This window comes from Staurois parvus, unplaced genomic scaffold, assembly GCF_062004578.1.
Source record: "Staurois parvus isolate SC_StPar_1 unplaced genomic scaffold, SC_StPar_1.0 ptg000562l, whole genome shotgun sequence".
NCBI classification, from domain to species: domain Eukaryota; kingdom Metazoa; phylum Chordata; class Amphibia; order Anura; family Ranidae; genus Staurois; species Staurois parvus.
The window spans coordinates 387,072-402,581 of NW_028318358.1; the positions used below are offsets into that span (position 1 = coordinate 387,072).

A 15,510-nucleotide genomic window follows, 5' to 3' on the forward strand; every position below is an offset into this window, starting at 1 on the left:
TATGGCCTGCCAAAAAAAATAAATTGCGAAAAAAAAACCCCAGCGCTGGCGGGCAAATAGCCAGGCTGTTTGCTGGGTCCTTAGCTGTCAGCTGCGAGGACGCAGCGAATGGCAGCCTGGGAGCCCCGGATTTCACCCGTTGCAGCCAGAGGAGCAACAGGAAAGGACACAACAGGTGCCAGGTACAGTGCATTTTGGTGTCAAGTGCGTTACAGTGTACAGTGCATTGCTGTGTCCAGTGCGTTACAGCCTACAGTGATTAGATGGTTTATATTTCCCTGCTGTAATACCCTTTTGTATACACTAGATGGAGGAATTTATTTTTTTAATATATCTCATTTGTAGTACCCTTATGTTTACACAAGATTGAGAATTTCCATCATCGCTCCTTTATTTAGTAAATGTTTCGATATATTATATATATTTTTTATTTAAATTTATATATATTGTATTTTTATTTTTTAGAGATTGCTATAATAGGGAGCTATGTTTTTATTTTATGTGGATTTTATTTTATACTCTGTCGATTGGTTATCGAATAGTAGGCTTACAAGGTCTTTGCTTGTATATTGATACAAGGTCTATTGATTTTTCCAATCATTGCTGGTGTTTTGAGTCTGGTTCCGATTACCATGGATACCTGTAAACTAATTTGGGGCTCCATTTATTGGATGCATGTCACAGGAATCCTTACCCTGAGGAAGTCACATGACCAGTGACAACACGGTGGGTGGAGCCTAGCGACATCACTTCCAGTATCACACAAACCGGAAAGTGCAGTGAGAGGAATCATCTTTGTTATTGGAGTTTCGTGCCTTTATCTATATTACTCTTGTGAGTGGATTTATTAGTTTAATAAAGCAAATTTTTTATATGGGGTTGCACTATGAATTGCCCTTCTTTCCCTTGACCATCCTGGTGGGAATTTGGAGTCCGGTCTCTTAAAGGGCCAGTATCAAGGAAATAGGAACTAAGGGATAGACGTGGATGAGCAGAGATTGGCCAATGGTTAAAGTGTTTATGACCCATTTTCCATATAGGTCAAGGAAGGTGAGTGTATGGTACACTTATTGGTGACAGGAAGGACAATGGATTATTGCACACGTTGGATAAACTGAAACACTTCTTGTGGAGCACATTGTGTTTTGTTCAATGTGAGTGCACGTTTGGTTCAATTAGTGTGTAGTTTATTTAAATTGTGTTGCACTACAGAATATATTTTGTTTTTTATGCATGTTTTGGAGCCATGACTGAGTGAAGACATATTTGGAGGGAACAAACACGGATTTAATGCAACATGAAGGATTTATTCCAACAAAATGCATTTGACCTATTATAATATGTAGGTCGAACCTTAAGGTGAGCAGGGAGTGTGTCTTTAGACAAGCACATTTTTGGAAAGTGATCGACAGTACATCCATTAGGACATTTTTTTAACTCAGGATTTGGACTATTTTTTCACAGTTGATTTATTGTGCTTTGATGTTTATTGTATATATGAGCTTTATTTATGTATTTTGATGAGGAGTTAGCGCACTACATTTAATTTTTGTAAAACAGTGTACAGGGCATTGTGGTGCCCAGTGCATTAGTGTACTGGGGTGTCCAGTGTGTTACATTGTACAGTGCACATGTCCCATAGGAAACCATGTTAAATGGACTGTACTGCTAACTGCAAAATGCAGCAGAAAACATGGAGATGTGAACATGTCCCATAGCAAATCATGTTAAATGGACTGTATTGCGCTTCTGCAAAATGCGGCAGAAAACGCTTACGTGTGAACTTGGGGTAAATGGAACGCACTTCACCCAAACATACACTTAAAGGGGAAGATTTACTAAAATGGGTGCACTCAGAATCTGGTGCATCTGGTACATGGTAGTCAATCTGTTTCTAATTTCAGCTTGTTCATTTAAGCTTTGGCAATGCAATCTGGAAGCTGATTGGTTTCTATGCAGAGCTGCATAACCCCAAAGCTCTTGGGAATTGTGTTTAAAATTTGGTCCCAAATACTTTCAAACTCAGCGGAACCAAACATTCCAGAAAAGACACAACCACTGAACATAAAAGCCTTTATTTTGTAAGAGAAAAAACAATGTAAAAAGGGAATACAATCAGAAAACATCTTTTCACTGTTCTGTCTATGTTGAAAGATTTAGTGGAACTATGGATCACCACACTTCACTCATTTATTAAAAGGAAACCTGTCATAAGAAAAACAAATAAATAAAATGTAACTGCAAATCTCTTTGGAGAATGGTAGGTGGCCTGGCTGTATGCTTATCCAATGACTTACAATATATATTTTTTTTGACCCAGAACTATACAAATCAAGAGTTCTGACTTCAAAAATCCCCACAGTGTGAAAGTAGCCTTAAAGTTAGAAGCGTTTTTTCATTAAAAAAAGCACCTGAAAAGCTAAAGGAAAATGCTTCCTTATGTATGTGAATGTATATCTATGTATGTTTTCACACTCAGGTGTTGCGCTTGCGGTGTGGCGTAAAAAACTCCTGCTTGCAGCATCTTTGAGGCATGTTTGGGGAGTTTAAAAAACGCCCCAGAAACACCTCTTCCCATTGAAATCAATGGAAAACGCCTCTAGGAAGCATTTTTGGAGATGTTTCTAAGTCACGTCCTTTAAAAACGCTCAGAAAGCGCAGTAAAAAAGCCTGTGCATTTTTGCTGTTTTTGCAGCAGATCAGTGTGAAAGTAGCCTTAGACTTCACACAATATGATTGCTCCTGGTTGGTGGCTCACATAATACTATAACCAGAGGATAAGTATGGCAACCAACTAGTATTTCAGTAAGGGATCAACAATGACAGCCTATATATTTCATGAGAAGTTTCTTTGAAGTCACATCTCAGACAGAAATACCAACCACGCATTAAAAGGCATACAAGGTGCCAAGGCAACCTGCACAGCCCTTTTATTTACATATAACTGCAGTGCAGCCAGCAACGTCACTGCTCATAATCACTGTGTGTTTTTGGCAGTTGGGCAGTCTTAGAACACTAATTGCAGAGTCATGTGAATGTGCAGGCTAGGTATTCTCTGTGGGCTCCTTTCTATCTTTCAGACAGAGAGGGCACGGGTAAAGGTCAGAATCAAATAAATAAGTGTGGGTAACCTTCACTACAAATGAATGTGAGCAGCTTGCAGTTTCAGGTTGCACTGGATTTTGTAAAATGCAGATTAGGTCACAAAAGGAATATATGGTTTGCTATAGCTTACCCCTTCTGAAAAAGCTAGTTGCCTGGCTGTCTCTGGCTTTAAACACTGAATTGGTGACCCAAAACAAGCAAACAGCTGGTGAAGTAAGAACTCTGTATTTGCGTGAAAGCATTTACAAAAGGAGTGAGGACAGCAATGGTTCTCATGACAGGTTTAAGCCTGCAATATTACTCCCTGCACAGCATTACCAGTTCACATTTCTACTGGTTGCTGAAAACCAAAAGCGTGTTTATAAGTTTATTGCAATATTTGAGTTTGGACACACATAAACCTTCATTGACATAATAGTATTTGCAATTAAGCACAGAAAGTACTCAGGGATTTTTATGTAAACTAGAGATGTATGTCAGGCTATAGATGAAATTTTCTCTAAAGCTTTTTAAGTGAACTTAGACATCTAACTGTGATTAGCAACAACCTGTTTTTTGTATTTGCTCCAGTTTTTATAAATAGGTCTTGCATGTTCTGTACTTGCAAAATGTTTCTGGATGTAATAAACTGCAAACCCCACTATTCTTTTTGCAGAAAAAAAAACACCATGTGAATTAAGCCTCGGAAAACCCAAGGCAGTCTCAAATAACCATGAACTGTGATAGATTAGGGCAGAAGAAATTCCGTGAAAAGTCTTGGAATATCAGTGAGCCCAAAAGTAGATTTTTAATGCACATATCCATAATAAATAGAGCAGCTAGTTGGAGAATCTTACACTATTCCTTCAATTCCTGGTACAAATCTACAATAGAAGTTAAAAATCTCTTTAACTATAAGTTAGTTATGTACACAAGTAATCCCCCTGTTAACAGGGAGGGTGAGCTGAGTTTTAAACTAGTGTTTATATTTTGATTTAACTTACAATTCAAAAGAAATTAAAAAAAAAAAAGGATGCACACCTAAAAAAAAAAAAATGCTTCAACTAAACATAAATGCCATTTTGTGCTTTCCTGCATAAAAGTATTACCAACATTCTTCTATAACTAATTACCAAGTTACTGAGTGGTTAAGCACAAGCTGTACAATTAGAAGAAACCGTCCGTGCACACTACAGTACTTTTTATGTAAACATGCACTCCGGGCCTCCACAGTGGTAGAAGGTTAATGCAGTCTGCAGGGAAATTACAATGCCAGGCAAGGGATGTGGATGATGTCAACACATTTTCTCATTAAAGTTTATAATGCATGGTGGTCAACTAATAAAGTTGAGTTTGCTCCACAGTCAATATACTGGTATGTCTCCAAAGAACTCTGAGAAGTGTGTCCAACGTAGGAAAATTTCACCGATGTTCTAGAAGAGAAAATGGAATGCGTTATTTTCCAAGTCACAAACCTTAAAATAAAGCATGCATGCAAGATTACCCAGTCTTATTAGCACCACAATAATATCCAGATTTTTAAATTGCTTTACCACTGCTGGGAATATCTGAGATTTTTAGTGAGATTTTCTTGCATTTTTCTTAATCTGAACTCTTGACTTGTGGGGAAAACAGTGTCCTGCTTTTTATAGGCAGTACATTTAGATAAAGCCAGTATTTACCTATCCCCAGTTGTAAATAACCATCTGATAATACGGATATATGGGGCACTGATAGCAAATGCAACATATTAATGTAATAGTTTCTAAGAGGAAAGTGATCAAAAAGGTTACAACTGCTCGTGGTGGCACTAAACTCAAAATGTGAAGTTTTTTTTTTTTTAATAGGGAAATCTAAAATGTTAAATTGTACCAAATTAGCACCCTGAAAAATCCAACTTTTGTCTTGTATTTCTCCTGAAAAAGAGCACAACACATCCTGGTATGTGAGTGCGCATAACCACTCATGTGCCTACAGCTCCATAGCTATATATCTGCAGTGAGATCATCTAAGGCACTATTGCCTCTGAATGCTAATCTCAGGAGATTTGTAGTGAGATTTAGTGATGTCACTACTGTGCTGATCACTATTCTGCCTTATGGAGGCTCTGACTTTAGGATGCAAAGTCTTGCCTCTACCAAGATGGCCCCTTCAATTAACCACTTGCCAACCGCGCAATAGCCGAATGACAGTTCTTGGAGAGCGCCATATGACGTCCTCCCAGAATGCGGCCTCCTGCTCGCCCCCGGCGATCTTCTGCAGACACAGCTGATCATGTGATATGGTAAAAGGCCAATCACAGCGGCCTTTTACCACGTGATCGATCAGCTGTTACCAATGACACAGCAGATCACCGGTATATGTGGTTGCCTGTTATCGGCTGCACTTTCCTCAGGCAGTGACAGTGTGAGGAAAGTACTGCTGATAACCGGCAATGTCAGAGGGCGGATCAGCACTGATGATCGGTGTCCTGATAATCAGTGCCCAGCAGTGCCACCCACCAGTGCCGCTTACAAGTGCACATCAGTGCCACCCACCAGTGCTGCCCAGCAGTGCCACCCATCAGCGCCAACTATACATGTTGCCTTATCAGTGCAGCCTGTCAATGATGCCTATCAGTGCTGCCTCATCAACGCACATCAATGGAGAAAAATGACCTGTTTGCAAAATGTTGCAAAAACAGAGACAAAAGAAAAACTTTTTTTATTTCAAATTTTTTGGTTTTTTTTTTGTTTATAACACAAAAAATAAAAACACCCAGTGGCGATTAAATACCACCAAAAGAAAGCTCTATATGCGTAAAAAAAAAAAAAAAAAGAATTTCATATGGGTACAATGTTGCATGACCGCTCAATTGTCATTCAATGTGTAACAGCGCTGAAAGCTGAACATTGGCCTTGGCACAAAAGGAGGTATAAGTGCCCAGTAGGCAAATGGTTAAAAGGAGAAGTTTACCTTTTGTAACTTGTTACACGCATATTCAGGGTGTAACATGCAACAATTGCACCGGCCCCCACACAATCCCCCAGCAGGTGAAATTCTTTACAGGCTACAAAAAAATTAAATGCACATTTTTTTTTACCTGCAAAAAGATGTGAATTGTTTTTTTAAGTGAACTTATTCTTTAAAGTAAAACTATAGGCAAAACGTTTTTCTTTTGATAGAGTAAGGGAGAGTTATGACCTTTGCAAGGTTTATTTTTACCATCTTTGTCTCAGTGGTTCATTTCCCTTTTACTGCCTGTCCCATAGCCACATGAGGAAGTGAGAGGAAAACCCTGCAAAATTAAGGGAATCTCTTGGGGACTCCCACGTCACCAGAACTAGTATCCCCATTAGAAGATTTCCCCTTTATTACTTTTCCACGGACAACATAAAATTTTAGATTTTCTTTAACTTTCAATGATAATGGTAAAGACAAAGAGAGGGTGAATCTCTCTAACGGGGACACAGACAGCAATAAAAGCTGACGTGTTCTAATCCCTCTCCACTCTGTCCAAAACTAAACAAAAAAAAAAAAAAATTAGCATTTAGTGATACTTTAACCACTTCAAATTGACACTTTTCCCCCTTCCTGCCCAGGCCAATTTTCAGCGCTATCACACTTTGAATGACAATTGCACAGTCATGCAACACTGTACCCATATGAATGTTTTAGCATTTTTTTGAGACAGATAAAACTTTATTTTGGTGGTATTGATTCACCACTGGGATTTTTTTTTTTGCTATATAAATGAAAAACTCCAAACATTTTGAAAAAAAAAAAAAAAAAAAAAAAAAAAAAAAGTGTTTTTCTCATAAAGCTATGCAAATAAATAAATAATCTTTCTTCCTAAATCTTGGCCAAAATGTATTCATCTTTTTAGTAATGAAAAAAAAAATAACCCAAATTAGTTTATAACCAAAAATTATAATTTTTCAAAAATTTGACAATTTTTTGATATCTTTTTTTTTTTTTACATACTGTCACCCTAGCAGTACAGTGTCACCATAGTGACACGGTACTACTTGTGGGGGGTAATTAAGATTTTTCTTTTTACATGGATTGCTTTTACACCCATAAAGGCTGTAAAAGCAATAATTTCTCCTTCTCTCCGACTGCATTCTTGCAGCCATTGAGAAATACTGTGTGAGCTGTGATTGGTCACAGCTTGTCACATGGTACAAGACTGTTGTAAATAGCCTTGTACCATGTGACCTCTGATCATTTACAAGTAGTAAACAGAGGATGTCAGGAAGTGACATCTTGCTTACTACTATTCATGTGATCACTGATTGGCCAATCACACAGAGGTCCCATACAGCGATCGGTGTTCCGTTTTGTCCGTAGGACACAGTGGGCACCGGATCGCTGTGCCGCGCGCTCCCCGGGAGTGCGCACAGGCAGGGAGGACATTTCTAAACAGCCACCCGACCCTGCAATGCTCCCGTCTGGCCGTTTATATACATGGGCTGGACGGGAAGTGGTTAAGAGGCAGAGAAGAATAAGGCACAGAAAGTCAGTAAAGGGGCAAAATCAGCTGCAGGGGAGCACAGGCAAAACTGGTAACTAGTACTGCCTTATCTTTTCAGCTTGCGATTCCTCTTTAAACACACACCTTGAAATGTGGCTAGTTTATGGTGTTCATAACCAATGCTATTACCTGTATAGCTATGTGGATCAAGTTCAACACTTTCACTATTTAACTGTACAGTAAAAGCACAAACTTCATTATAAGCTATGGAAATAATTGTCCATCATCAGTTGGCACCTCTGAAAACATGGACATACAAGGAGTATTATCAGTGGAGATACAGTTCTCCTCATTTCTGTAGGTCAACAGGAGTTATGTGCAAAAATAGAAGACTGTGAGAAGAAAACAGGAAGCTGCTGCAGGAAGTAGGAAAAAGACGGAAGTTGAAAATAGCGACTGTTCTCTTTCATGTATGTACTAATTGTCAGCTGCCAAGCTACAAACATCTTCAGATATAAACAGGCGTCTCTGTACAAGCATCTGTAGCAAGTATGAATAAAAGTCATCACAGGCCCAAGATCATTGTGCTTGAGAGTTTTTAAAGGCTTATGGTTACACTGCACGATCTTGAACAAATGTTCCCTACACAACAAAAACATATTTTAATGCACCTGCGTTCTCAGGAATTTAAAAGAAAAACACTTGCTTCTTAAAATATTCCCCATGTGCACTTCTAATCCTGGAACTGGATACAATGCTCAAATAATGCAGCATACAATGCATTCACTTTGTTGCAAATTGGGCATTTTTGTTTCTCATGTATTCTAAGCTTGAATCACACACGGGAAATCTCATTGGTGTAAATAGACCTGTATATTTCATTTCACTAATGTCCAAATAAACAATTTCCTAGCGTGTGTGTGGTAGATAACAAGAGACGGTTCCCAAACTAATGTATTTTTAATCTAGTTTTGCATTTTTAACAGAATATTTTGACTGCATAAGTGAAACATTTCTAGAATCTTCAATTTCATAAATCTGCTTTATTTCACAGAAATTTTAATGTGTCTTGTTAATTATCCTTGATTTATAAAAAAAATAGATAAAAGCAGTACATACCGCACAAAAACAACAATGTTGTGCACTTTCACTGTAGATAATGTGCAGAAGTTGCTGGTGGGAAAAAGAAAAAAATAATTTATAAAAAAAACAAAACAAAACAAAAAAAAAAAACAGTCACAGATTGTTTTTGCTCAAATTTTAGACTTTGTTGCACAGGAAAAAAAAAAGTTTAAAATGTGTTAATATGCAGGAAATTATGGAACTAGCAAAAGTCAATGGCTGAATTTAGTATAATTCATTAAAGATACTTTTCTGTATACTGCAATTCTATAATAATTTATAATATATGATGATAATTTATATAGCACAAATTCTGCATGTTGTTTACAGAACACAAAGACACGACCCTAACTTCCAGTCCTAGAGGAGCTTAAAGGATAAGTTCACCTTTTGGACAAAAATAATAAATGCACATTTTTTGCAGGTAAAAAAAAAAAAAAAAATGTGCATTATTATTCTTGTCCAAAATGAGCCTGTAAAGTATTGCACTAGTGATCAGTAGATCGTTGATGCCATGCAGGTCTCCTGCAGACCTGTTAGAATATCTACAAGCCGTACGGGATGTATGATCAAGCAGATATTGACAGGAAGCTTGAATGAATTTGTGTGGGCGGGCACTGCTGTGGCTATGGGAACATGTTACATACAAACGGGTGGAACATGTAACATGTTCCAAAAGTGAACTTATCGTTTAAAATCTAATGTTCCTATCACAGTCATACAGCAAAAACATATTTAGGGAGATTTTGCTGATACCCTGTTTTTGCAAGAGGAAGCCCAGGCAAACAAAGGGACAATGCACAAACTCCATGCAGGTAGTATAACAGTCAGGCATCAAAACCCAAGATTTTTATGGTAGGTGTGTTAACTGTTAAAGCAAAATTAAAGTCAACAAAGTAAAAACTGCAAGCTGGCAGGGTCTTTATTGCAGAAGACATGTAAGAAGATATGTCTCTCTTGCAGGAAAACAAACTTACCTGCCTGTTCGCAATCTTCTTTAGATTATACACGGAGCTGTACATGCGCAGCTCAGAATATAGTCTCAGGACACTTCATCATCAGAATAAATTAACTCCCATGTGCATGCAGGTGTTACGTCTTTCTCCTCCTAGCCAATCAAGACAGCAAAGTGACCCGACACCCTGAAGAAGCAGGAAGATGTGGGCACTGGCTAGGGACTTTGCAGACATCACATTGCTAAAGCAGAGATACGTATTTGTAGAGTTTAGTTCTGATTTAAAGTGGACTGGAGCTCAAAAAGTGAGTATTTACTATGATGTTAAAGGTAACATTTAGAAATGTTAGGTTTTGTGAACAGAGTGTCCACCAAAAGCGGTTACATCAAGGACCAATGTAGTAGACCATGCATGAATATTTTGCAAATCTGTATTTATTAATTACCCTTTTTAGGGGGACAGACAACGTTGTCTGGGGTGAGGTGATGGATATTGGTGGTTAATTGTTTCTTGATTGGAATTTTTATGAACATATATTCAATACAGCAATTAATAAATACAGCTTTGCAAAATATTCATGCATGGTCTACCACATTGGTCCTTGATGTAACCGCTTTTTGGTGGACACCCTGTTCATGAAACCTTTCTTTTTTGATAGTTGTGTTTGGTTACTGGACCACACATATATATAGTGAGCGAATACCTAGAATACCTATAGCCTCATTTTTTATTAATCCTAACCCTGAAAAATCTACCTTTGTTTGAATTCTTCCTGAAAAACAGCAGTGTACTATATTGTTCGTTTGTGACTACAGTTTCATAGCTATCAATTTGCAGTGTGAATGGAAGATACTGTTACCTCTGACTGCTAGTCTAGAGATCGGGAACTGAGATTTGGTGATTTGACTATTGTGCTGCTCACCGTTCTCCTTGCTGGAGGTGAGTTCATGAAAGAGCAAATCCCTGTCTCTCCCAAGATTGTAGCCTTCACACAGAGACAGTGCAGACCAAGGTACAGCTATTCAGTAATGGGGAAAAAGATGTGCTGCAGGAGACTACAGGCACTACTGGTGACTAGTCCTTCTCCCTCTGCCTGACTTTTTTTGGGCACAGCTTCTAAAGTTCAGAAATAGTTTACTTAGCGTTCTGCTAGCCAGCTTTTTGTACAGTACAGAAGTTATCAGGATTCATAAATGTTCCCCACAGCATTTATCATAATATTTCTTGCTGCACACAATTAACAAATAAGAACATGGATATCAAACTCATGCTGATTATCGACGGAAAATAAACAATAGGAGACAGTTTTAAATAACGTCATATCTAATGCATTAAAGGAGCAAAAATACATAAAAACTGCCACAGACGTCACCAAGAGATTGACCAAGTGCCCCTATCTGAGACAGGAGATTTAAAATGAAGACATACCGTATATACTCGAGTATAAGCCGACCCGAATATAAGCCGAGGTACCTAATTTTACCACAAAAAACTGGGAAAAACTATTGACTCGAGTATAAGCCGAGGGTGAGAACACCAGTGGGAAGAATCGCGCCTCATCATTGGTGTCAGTGGGAGGAATAGTGCCCAATCATTGGTGTCAGTGGGAGGAATAGTGCCCCATCATTGGTGTCAGTGGGAGGAATAGTGCCCCATCATTGGTGTCAGTGGGAGGAATAGTGCCCCATCATTGGTATCAGTGGGAGGAATAGTGCCCCATCATTGGTATCAGTGGGAGGAATAGTGCCCCATCATTGGTATCAGTGGGAGGAATAGTGCCCCATCATTGGTGTCAGTGGGAGGAATAGTGCCCCATCATTGGTGTCAGTGGGAGGAATAGCGCCCCATCATTGGTATCAGTGGCAGGAATAGTGCCCCATCATTAGTATCAGTGGCAGGAATAGTGCCCCATCATTAGTATCAGTGGGGGGAATAGCACCCCATTATTGGTGTCAGTGGAATAGTGCCCCATCTTTGGTGTCAGTGGGAGGAATAGTGTCCCATCATTGGTGTCAGTGGGAGGAATAGTGTCCCAACATTGGTGTCAGTGGGAGGAATAGTATCCCATCATTGGTGTCAGTGGGGGGGGGGGGTGGAGGAATAGTGCCCCATCGTTGGTGTCAGTGGGGGGGAGGAAAAGTGCCCCATCGTAGGTGTCAGTGGGGGGGAGGAATAGTATCCCATGATTGGTGTCAGTGGGGGGTGGAATAGTGCTCCATGATTGGTGTCAGTGGGGGGTGGAATAGTGCCCCATCATTGGTGTCAGTGGGGGGGGGGGGGGGGGAATAGTGCCCAATCGTTGGTGTCAGTGGGGGGGGAGGAAAAGTGCCTCATCGTTGGTGTCAGTGGGAGGAATAATGCCCCATCATTGGTATCAGTGGGAGGAATAGCGCCCCATCATTGGTATCAGTGGGAGGAATAGTGCCCCATCATTGGTGTCAGTGGGAGGAATAGCGCCCCATCATTGGTATCAGTGGGAGGAATAGTGCCCCATCATTGGTGTCAGTGGGAGGAATAGCGCCCCATCATTGGTATCAGTGGCAGGAATAGTGCCCCATCATTAGTATCAGTGGCAGGAATAGTGCCCCATCATTAGTATCAGTGGGGGGAATAGCACCCCATTATTGGTGTCAGTGGAATAGTGCCCCATCTTTGGTGTCAGTGGGAGGAATAGTGTCCCATCATTGGTGTCAGTGGGAGGAATAGTGTCTCAACATTGGTGTCAGTGGGAGGAATAGTATCCCATCATTGGTGTCAGTGGGGGGGTGGAGGAATAGTGCCCCATCGTTGATGTCAGTGGGGGGGGAGGAAAAGTGCCCCATCGTTGGTGTCAGTGGGGGGGAGGAATAGTATCCCATCGTTGGTGTCAGTGGGGGGGAGGAATAGTATCCCATGATTGGTGTCAGTGGGGGGTGGAATAGTGCTCCATGATTGGTGTCAGTGGGGGGTGGAATAGTGCCCCATCATTGGTGTCAGTGGGGGGGGAGGAAAAGTGCCCCATCGTTGGTGTCAGTGGGAAAAATAATGCCCCATCATTGGTATCAGTGACACCAATGATGGGGCACTATTCCTCCCACTGACACTTGCTGACCCCTGTTCCAGTATGGTGCTGCTGCAGCCAGCATATGTGGTTGCAGCAGCACCTAAGCACGGCACACTTACCTGCATCTCCTTCACTCGACTTTCGCGGGGCTGCTCAGCTCCGCCTCCTCGCCGGTGATTGGCCGCCTGTGTGCCTTTCCTGAGCTACAGTTCTGGCGGCCAATCACCGGTGAGAAGGCGGAGCCGAGCAGCCGCGCGAACATCCAGTGGACGAACCGAATGAAGGAGCAGCCGCGCTTCCTGGACCGGATTGTCGTGGGACCGGAGCCAGGTAAGAGACAGCAGCCCCCTGCCCACCCCTGTACTTAGTGTCCCTTCTGTTGGAAGGGGGGGGGGGGGGAGCCATCTGCAGACGTTGACTCGAGTATAAACCAAGGGGGCCGTTTTTCAGCACAAAAAATGTGCTGAAAAACTCGGCTTATACTCGAGTATATACGGTAATTATCCAGCAATTCCTCTAAACTTCAACCTAGAACAGACAGAACAAGAACATCAAAAGCTCCTAATCTGCATTTTTGATGTATGTCAGGGCTAACAGTTAAACTTGTAGTAAAGTCACTTTTTTCACTTGTATCTATAGGTAAGCCTATAATAAGGCTTACCTGTAGGTACTGTAAATATCTCCTTTTTGGAGATATTTATTTGTAAAGGCGCACAGGCGCATGCACTTTGAAGGTACGGCATACCTGTGCAGTTCCTTCAAAGACTGTGTGTCATAAAAATTGACTCGCAGGAGTGATGTCATCGTGGCTTGGCCATTCAAGCCACTGGAGCCCACGACCTGGAAGGAGGACAGGGTGAAGATGGAAGCCCTGTCAGCGGTGAAAGCTCGCTGCTGGAGGGTTTCGTTTTAAGGCAAGTTCCACATTGTGTGCTAGTAAGTGATGTATACTAGCAGACTACGCCATTGTCTTGCAGAGTTTTTTTCTTTTTAAAAGGTCATGGTTTACTACTGCTTTAAAGTCAGAGAATCAGCATGACAGCTAGGGAAGTAGTACTTTAAAAAGAGAAGGCAACATCACTACATGTTTGGCAGGTGATTTTGGGAAAATACTTCTAGGTAACTAGACAACTTCCAACAGGAATTTATTTCCAAATATGTATCTGCTTTGGGATCCACAAAGGGAGAGAGAGACGACATTTTACCTTATCTGGAATATGACATTCAGTTTTGGGCTTCAGTTCACAGAAAAGTATATTGGGAAACTGGAGAAAGTACAGAGAAAGGCAACCAAACTGAGGCATGGAGGAGCTCAGCTATGAGGAAATATTAGAGGAACTGAATTTATTCTCTCTGCAGAAGAGGAGATTAAGGGGGGATATGATCAACACTTATAAATACATCAGTGGTTCATATAGTGAACTTGGTGTAGAGTTATTCATCCTGAGGTCATCACAGAGGACAAGGGGGCACTCTTTACGTCTGGAGGAAAAGAGATTTAATCTCCAAACAAGGAAAGGCTTCTTCACAGTAAGAGCTGTGAAAATGTGGAATAGACTCCCTCAAGGGCTGGTTCTGCCCAGCTCAGTAGATTATTTTAACAGCGGTCTGGATTCCTCTAGATACACACAATATAACTGGATACTGATAATTAAAAGGTAAAGTTGATCCAGGGAATATCTGATTGCTTCTTGGGGAATCAAGAAGGGATTTTATCCTCCGCTTGAGCAAACTGGATATCTTTTCTTTCCTCTGGATCAGCTGTGGGTATAGGACAGTGTATCTGGAAGGTAGGTGTGTGTAGGGGGGGGTGTATGTGTGTGTGTAGGGGGGGGGGGTGTATGTGTGTGTGTTTTCTTGGTGGAGCTGGATGGACTTTTTTTCAATCAGATTATCTATGTAATATTAACTATGTAACTATTTATGCTCATCTTCATTTCTCATTGAGAACAAGCTGGATCAAGCAGATGAAGATAACTGCACAGTTTTGGCATAGCAGATAACAGAGTGTGCTGTATATATAAAAATAAAGCAAATCTTTTAGTACATGAACACAATCTATTTGTCTTCATCTGCTGCTAATTTTGATGTACAAAGAACACTGTGTTTTTCATTCAGACAAATAAGAGTGAGCCATCAACCCTATCTACAACAGTTCTCTCTTAGCAAAGGGGGTGGATAATATAAAAATTTGGTATGAAGTCTAATATATATATACTTACTATAAATATGAAAGGATTCCACCCAACTCAAGTTTCACTGTGAAATTTACCTGAGGGATACAAAATATCATTCATTTAATTGCTTCTAAATACTGCATTTTCTTTGCATAATTACTTGCAATCCAGAATTAAATAGATCAGAGAAGTCACTGGAGGAAAGAAATATTGCACTCTTTTCGCAGTGACTTGGAAATAGTGGATAGTATTTGTAAAACCAAAACATGCCACTACAACGTAGCACTATGTCAAACAGAAATAATTCTCAGTATAGAATGTGTGATCTGCAAGTATTCACCAAAGAATGGTCAGATGCACAAATCACTTTTGTCTTTTGGACCAATCCTTTAATTAGGAGTGTTCTGCTGCATGACCATTCATGTTTTGAAATTAAAGAAATGAGGACGCTGAAGATAGTTCCTGAAACTGATAAACTTAGGGCATACAATAGCAGTTTGACAAGGGTTCCTAAAAAAGCCAATTTCTTTATAATTTTTTACAATTGTAATTTGTGACTATGTGGAGATGCCACATAACAATATCCAATTTGTCCACCTTAGGATGCTGTCATCTAATTTTTATAGATCCTTTTACAATGATCCATTCTTTTAGGGCACACTCACATGAGTGATT

General features: G+C 40.2%; 1 protein-coding gene across 9 annotated transcripts in view; it reads right to left on the bottom strand.

The window, feature by feature from the left end:
- Positions 1-2,059: 2,059 nt before the first annotated feature.
- TMEM106C (transmembrane protein 106C) overlaps positions 2,060-15,510 on the bottom strand; it is a 79,667-nt gene continuing 66,216 nt past the window's right edge. For all 9 annotated transcript variants that reach the window (XM_089691375.1, XM_089691368.1, XM_089691367.1 and 6 more), the window contains 3 exons: positions 14,881-14,930; positions 8,657-8,710; positions 2,060-4,517 (listed from right to left, as the gene is read on the bottom strand). In XM_089691375.1, coding sequence (XP_089547501.1) covers positions 4,403-4,517; positions 8,657-8,710; positions 14,881-14,930 — 219 coding nt within the window. In that variant the 3' untranslated portion in view covers positions 2,060-4,402. The remainder of the gene's footprint in view (positions 4,518-8,656; positions 8,711-14,880; positions 14,931-15,510) is intronic.